Source organism: Myotis davidii, unplaced genomic scaffold (assembly GCF_000327345.1).
Source record: "Myotis davidii unplaced genomic scaffold, ASM32734v1 scaffold96, whole genome shotgun sequence".
Lineage (NCBI taxonomy): Eukaryota > Metazoa > Chordata > Mammalia > Chiroptera > Vespertilionidae > Myotis > Myotis davidii.
In genome coordinates, this window is record NW_006289416.1 from 5,132,200 (window position 1) to 5,139,973 (window position 7,774).

The 7,774-nt window shown below is 40.5% G+C and overlaps 1 protein-coding gene across 2 annotated transcripts in view; it reads left to right on the forward strand.

Annotated features, from left to right (window-relative positions):
• Positions 1-7,774, forward strand: part of GREB1L (growth regulation by estrogen in breast cancer-like) — a 130,570-nt gene that overhangs the window by 35,284 nt on the left and 87,512 nt on the right. For both annotated transcript variants that reach the window (XM_006761880.2, XM_006761881.2), the window contains exon 6: positions 3,477-3,653. In XM_006761880.2, coding sequence (XP_006761943.1) covers positions 3,477-3,653 — 177 coding nt within the window. The remainder of the gene's footprint in view (positions 1-3,476; positions 3,654-7,774) is intronic.

Here is a 7,774-nt window from a genome sequence, read left to right on the forward strand (position 1 = left end):
TTTGCCTCATGGGATCTGACTTTAAAATAAAGACTCAGCTTGCAGGCTGTGGCACTGTCTCTCCATCTGAGAACAGTGTCCCACCTGGCCCCAACTGTATTCTCTTCTCTGTTTTCTTTAATCCTTCACCACCCCTCCTCAGGTTCACCACTGGCTGTGCTGGATGTAGTTCAGGGGTTGAGCCTACAACCCAGGCAAGTGCCCTTGACTGGAATCTAACCCAGGACTCTTCACTCCACAGGCTGATGCTCTATCCACTGAGCCAAACTGGCTAGGGCCATACTATTTTCTTACAACTTTTATATTTCTGTGATGTCAGTTGTTACTCTCCTCTTTCATTTTTTATTTTACTTATTTAGGTTCTCTCTCTTTGTTTCTTGGTAAGTCTGGTTAAAGTTTCATCAATCCTTTTTTAAAATTTTTTTTTATTGATTTTAGAGAGGAAGGGAGAGGGAGAGAGAGATAGAAACATCAATGATGAGAGAAAATCATTGATCGGCTGCCTCCTGCACGCCCCACACTGGGGACCAAGCCTGCAACCCGGGCATGTGCCCTTGACTAGAATTGAACCTGAGACCCTTCAGTCAATGTTCTATCCACTGAGCCAAACCAGCTAGGGCAAGTGTCATCATCTTGTTTTATGTTTTCAAAGAATCAGCTCTTGGTTTCATTTGGAATTGTTTTTTTGTTTTTGTTTTTAGTTTCTGTCATTTATTTTTGCTCTGATCTTTATTATTTCCTTACTCTGAGCTTCCCCAGTTCTTTCTCTAGTTGTGGAAGTTCCATTTTTAACTTTTTAAGGATCCTCCATATGGTTTTCCATAATGGCTGCACAAATTTGCATTGGTCCCTTTGTTTGTTGATTCATTGATGATAGCTTTTCTGCCAGGTGTGAGGTGATACCCCATTGTGGTTTTAATTTGCATTTCTTGGATAATTATTGATGTTGAGCATCTTTTCATATGTCTATTGGCCATTTGTATGCCTTCTTTGGAGAAATTCTAGTCAGATCCTCAGTCCATTTTTTAAGGGGATTGTTTGTTATTTGGGTGTTGAGTTATATGAGTTCTTTATAAATTTTGGATATTGACTCCTTATCAGATGTATCATTGCTGAATACACTCTCCCATTCATCACGTTCCTTTTATTTTATTGACGATTTTCTTTGCCGTGCAAAAACTTTTTTTGTTTGAGGTAGTCCCACAGGGTAAACCAAGGCCATCTGCCATCTGCCTGGGGCTGTGGATCTTTGTGGTGGGGTGGGGTCTCAGAGAGTCATCAGGGTAGAGCTGGTCAAGTTCACCAGGCTAAGGCAGATTCAGATCTGGCTGTGTAGGGGGAAGGCTCAACATAGGAAAGATAGTGCTCATTCCATTAGCCCTCACTCTGATGCCACACAACTCAGTTTCTCTCCTGGTTTGACTGGAGTTCCTTGAGTGTTTTTAAGGAAAGACTGCAGCACAAGCCTAGGCTGGCTGCTACTGTATGAGCCTCTGGCAGTGTGAGTTGGGTGGGGTGCATCTTAGCATCTGTCAGGGTGGAGTAGTGGAGTTCACCAGCCTAATGCAGATGCAGCTTTGGCCATGCATTAGGAAGGCCCAACACAGGAAGAAAGGCAGCCATCTTTCTAGCCTTCACCCTGAAGCCACACACCTCAGTTTCTCCCTATATATTTCTGGAGCCCTTCCCCCTCAGCCACTGTCCCTCTGCTGAAACCCAGGGTAAGTGCCTGTGAACAAGAGTTTGTATACAAGCTCTTTGGGGGACACCTGGGTTTCCAGCAGCCTTCCGTCTCGCTGGACAGACAAATCTCTACTGATTTCCACAGTCAGATGTTATGTGGGCTCTTCTTTCCACACTAGTGTTTCAGGCTGGGGAGCTAGGCATGGAACTTAAACCCCTTGCTCTTCAGGGGGGGGCCTCTGCAGTTGAAATGTCCCTCCAGATCTCAACCACCACACACATGTAGTGGAGCCAGTCTGTTTTGCATCCCTGCCCCTCCTACTAGGCTAGTGGCTGAGCATAGACCTATGAACCAGGAGGTCAAGGTTTGATTCCCGGTCAGGGCACATGCCCAGGTTGCGGGCTCAACCAGGTTGCGGTGTGGGGTATGCAGGAGATAGCCAATCAATGATTCTCTTTCATCATTAATATTTCTACTAGTATCTCTCTCTCCCTCTCCCTTCCTCTCTGAAATCTATTATACACACACACACACACACTTTTTTTTTTGTTTAAAGATAGTCTGTCTTTAATCCTCATGGTCTTTCTCTTCTCTCCTTATCTATATTTGTTAATTATGTAGTAGATTGTTTTGGGGGCTTTAAAAAATGTATCGCTTCGTCAGTGAATTTATTTCCAATTACTTATTTGTATGTAGAGATGTTGTATTTATGAAGTTTGGGATGCCCTTTCTTATTTGTATTTTTTTCCTCGTTCACTATATTATAGTGCATGTGTTATGTCCTCATCAGTCACAACCAGAGGTGCTCACTCTCCTCCTGTCCACCTTTTCCTCTGTGTATTAAGGGGAACTGAAAAATCATTTCCAACAAAGCAAAGCTTGGCCTCTCGTCCTCCGAGAGCCTTCTCCATTTCTTCTTCTTTCTATGTCCCCTGCTCTGGGCAGGTCACTGAAAGTTTTATTTTGTTTGATTGATCTGACTGAGAATTGTTTGGGTGTTACAGCTAAAAGAATCATAAGCTAGTTTGAGTAAAGAGGAAATGGGAATCTCAAGGAACTCATGCCAGGAAGTACAGCTAGATCTCAAAGAAACTGGAAAGTGGACAATGACCTGAGTTTACACATCAGTGCCCATGCTCTTCTATCTACAGACCAGCTTCCTCTTCACATTTCTGTTTGTTCTCTCCCACACCTTAGCTGACATGTGGTTGACATAGTGCCAACTTGGGTTCCAATTTAACAAAACCTCATAAACTCAGGGTCCACAGCTATCTGATTGACTCTTTGTAATTATGTAAGTGCCTGTGAACAAGAGTTTGTATACAGGCTCTTTGGGGACATAAATTTCAGGCGAGATATACTGACTGTCCCAGATTGAGTCAGATATTGGCCCACAGTCTAATTAGTCAATTCCACACAGTGGTCAGGGCAGAGAACCAGACCAGCAGGTTGTCTAAAAACGGAGTATGTGGGGAAGAAATAATAGACATCTCTAGGACCTTTTCCTATTTTTTATGTCAATTATATAGTCTATCACATGTTATTGTCCACTCTGTTTTCCTAACCATTGTCTTTTTAGAGCATTAAACATTAAAAAAATTTTCAGTCTTTCACTGATATGAAATAACTGCTAAAATACTGTACCTGGTTTTTCCTTTGAATTATTATTTTTTTAATAAAATATTGGGAAATTATTGAGTCAAAAAACGCTTAATAAGTGTGTGCTTCTTATATATAAAGGTATTGTAACAACATACAAGGCCACCAGTAACTTGGGTTTCCCTCCTTCCAGGGTTTTCTGGAAACTGTATCGGCTGTGGAGAAAGAGGATTTCGGTATTTCACGGAATTTTCCAACCACATTAACTTGAAGCTCACCACCCAGCCAAAGAAGCAGAAGCACTTAAAGTACTACCTAGTCAGAAGCTCCCAGGGTGTTCTGTCGAAGGGACCTCTTATCTGCTGGAAAGGTAGCATCAACTTCTGGGAGGGAAAGGGAAGGGAAGGGAATGAGGACGTTACCATAATGACAAATGGCCCATTCAGAATTCAGGTGTGTTATAGATAAACATCCCAAGTTCAGAATGCTATCCAAAACCCCAAAGCCCTCTGGCAGGTTTTAGATTTGCTTTTGATTTTTTGTAGAGCCTATTCAAGTTTAGGAACGTGCATGTCTTTATGTATGTGTCCCTTGGGAGGGTGGAATATAGCTCTTGGGTGGCCTCCCCACCCCCGCTCTTCTAGCTCTTCTAGCTCTTCTGTCATTTGGAGAGGACCTCAAGTGTCAGTTTCCTGATTACACGCTCTTTTTACTTTACTTAATAGATTCTTTGGTAATTTTCAAGCACATATATTTTTCTGTTTTAATGAGAACTATGCATACTTTAGAATAAATAACGCTCTCTTCATAATACCTGGGAAAATGCACTGTTCAGTTGACAAAGTTTTATTTCTTTTTAGTTAGGAAGAACTTAACTAGCTTATTTATAGAAATGAATCGAGTTAAAACTTCACATCTTCATGTGTTGATGGAATTTAACACAAGTTCTAATAATTATTCTAATGCAGTGGGATGTCTAACCCTTATTCTTTTTATCAGTTTCTTCCATGCTGAGATTTTTTTCTGTTATTCATATTACTATTTTATAGACAATATGATAATTGTTTATAATGTTTCTATTTGTTGTCTGTGCAATATTTTGACCTGACCATGAAAAATAACATAATAAATCCAAATTACAACTGCAGATTTGCCTCTGAGTCCTTCACCATATTTGCTCGTGGTTGCATTTGAAATGACATTGTGTAACTCCTTTGGGAATGGCTATATGTTCCAAACCAGATGTGAGCTTAACTTGTGACTACTAAATCATAAGTATAGCGTATTATAAATAACTCTTTATTCTAATAAAGTTTAAATAATTTTCCTCTAGAAAAATTGTTTTAAATATCATGAACTCTAATAAAAGAGCAAATATAAGATAGGATTGTCTCCCTTTTTTTTTTAGTCCTCGTCTGAGGACATGCTTATTGATTTTAGAGAGAGGGAAATGAAGAGAGAGAGAGAAACATCATTGTGAGAGAGAAACATCAATTGGTTGCCTTGAGAGAAACACCAATTGGTTGCCTTCCTGTACGCTGTATGAGGATAGAATCTGCAACCTAGGTATGTCCACTGACCAGGAGGAATCAAACCCGCAACCTTTGGTGTACAGGATGATGCTCCCACCAACTGAGCCACCTGGCCTTTTAGCTGCCTTTTAACTCTTTTGTTTTGGTTGCATAAAATATTTTTAACTTCTTATTTAGTGGTCAGTGACACCTCATCTTTCTGGGAAAGAATGTCTGTGAAATAGTTTGTGATACAAATGGGTGATTTCTGAAGTCTCACATTTATAGCAGTTTCTGGAATTGGAATTTTATATGTCTATATATACATATACTAACATATAATATCAGTTTACAAATATGCATATATGCACATAATATGGAAATATCCTCTTAGGCGAAATACTAGTATACTAGCTCTTTAAGGAAGATCATAGCATAGAAGGTGATAGAAAACTGCCTCCAACCCTTGCTTGTATCTGATAAACTTGGAAACGCTCTAAAGGAACCTCTATAATTAGCTTTGCCATTTACAACCATTTATTATTTTTTAATTAAATTTGTTGGGGTGACATTGGTTAATAGTATCATATAGGTTTCAAGTATACATTTCTATGGTACAAAATCAGTATATTGCATTGTGTGCACACTGGCCAAAGTCAAACCATCTTCCATCACCATATATTTGGCCCCCTTTACTCACCTACCCCCTTCCCTCTGGTAACCACCATACTGTTGTCTGTGTCTATGAGTTTCAGTTTTATATCCCAATCTGAGTGAAATCATGTGGTCCTTAGCTTTTTCTAACTGACTGACTTATTTTGCTTAGCATATATTCTTGAGGTCTATCCATGTAATTGCAAATAACAGTATTTCATCTTTTCTTACGACTTAGTAGTATTCCATTGTATACATGTACCACATCTTCTTTATACAATCCTCTATCTAAGGATACTTTGGTTGTCTCCATGTCTTGGCCACTGTGAATAATGCTACAATTAATATAGAGGTGCATATATCTTTGCCGAATAAATGCTTTTGGGTTTTCTGGGTAGATACCCAGAAGAATTGCTGGGTCATATGGTAACTCTATTCTTAATTTTTTGAGAAACCTCCATACTGTTTTCCATAGTGGCTACACCAGTTTACATTCCCACCAGCAGTAAATGAGGGTTCCATTTTCTCCACTATCTCTCCTCACTTGTTATTACCTGCCTTATTAATCATAGCCATTCTAACAGGTGTGAGATGGTATCTCATTGTAGTTTTGATTTGCATTTACCTAATAGCTAGTGAAGTTGAACATCTTTTCATATATTTATTGGCCATTTGTATGTCTTCTTGGGAGAGGTGTCTGTCCATTTTTTTAATTGGATTGTTTGTTTGGTGTTGAGTTGTATGAATTCTTTATATATTTTGGGTATTAACCCCTTGTCAGAGCTATTGTTTGCAAATAGCATCTCCCACATTGTTGGTTGAATGGGATGATATCGAAGCATCTAAAAGTAAGCACATGGAAACAAACAGGGGAGGCAAGAAGGCAGAAAGGCTGAGATGTGCCAGGTAGCTGTGCAGCCAGGAGCTCACTGTGGGGCTCAGCCTGGAGAACGGAGGAAATTGGATGTGGCTGGTGCTCCCTTTAGCCAGGAGGAGCTGAGAAAAAGAACAAAAACAGCCCAAAATCAGCAGGAGAAAAGAATTAATAAAAATTAGAGCAGAATTGAATAAAATGATGAACAAGAAGACTATACAAAAGATTAATAGAGCAAAGAGCTGGTTCTTTGAAAAGATTAATAAAATTAGTGAACCCCTGGCTAGACTCACTAAGGGAAAAAAAGAAAAGACTCATATAAATCAGAAAGGAAAGAGGAGAAGTTACCACAGATATCACAGATATACAAAGGATCATAGTAGCATACTGTGAGACTATGTGCCACCAAATTCAATATCCTAGAAGAAATGGATAAGTCCCTAGAAATATATAACTTTCCTAGACTGAAACATGAAGAATTGGAAATTCTAAATAGACCAATCAACAGTGAGGAAGTTGAAACAACCATAAAAAATCTCCCCCCCAAAAAAAGTCCAAGACCAGGTGGTTTCACTAGTGAATTCCAGCAAACATTCAAAAAAGATTTGATACCTATCTTTCTCAAACTCTTCCAAAAAATTTAAAAAGAGGCATACTTTCTAACATATTTTTTGAGGCCATTATAACCCTGATACCAAAACCTGGCAAGGATAATGCAAAAACTGGACTGTCTGGCACCGGCACAGGAATGTGAGGGCGGCTTTCTCGCAGAGGTGCTTGCAGCGTTCATTGTTCCTGCACGGAGCCACGGGACACAGACCCCAGGACCTCTCTGAGGCAGAGCAGACTGGCAGCTATTGCAGTTTGCTCCACCCTGGTGATTCCCTCAGACCCCACTCCACCCAATTTACAACCCCACCCAAGCTCTGAGCAAAAGCTTTTACATACGAAAGGCCTGGCCTTTCTCCACCTAAAAACCTGTCATTGACTGTAGGTGGGTCAGAGAACCCCAGAGTTTCCAAAAGAAGGCCTAAGGCTCGTCAGCAGCCTGCATTGCTTCACAGCTGCACCTCATCTGGGCATCTCCAAACCCCGAACAAAGAGGAGGAATCTGCAGATCTCTCTGTAGCTTGTGCTAGGTGGCCTCAGGCAGTGGCTAACTTTTCACCTCCTTGGAGATCCAAGAGCCAGTGTACCCAGTGGTCAGAGTGAGACCATCCAGATTACAACTCTTCACATCCATGAAAGACACACTTGGGGCAGACTCAGTGAGTGTCAGAGCCCCACTGAAGCAAGTCCTGCCCCATAAGGGTGTCTTCTGCACAACAGCTCTTCCACTATAGTAACAGCTGGTCTTCACAGCCAATTGGCCTAGAGATCAATTCTTCCCAGTGATGCCAACGTCAATTAAGGCTCAACTAAAATAAGACTGTGCACACAGCAAACAAGGAA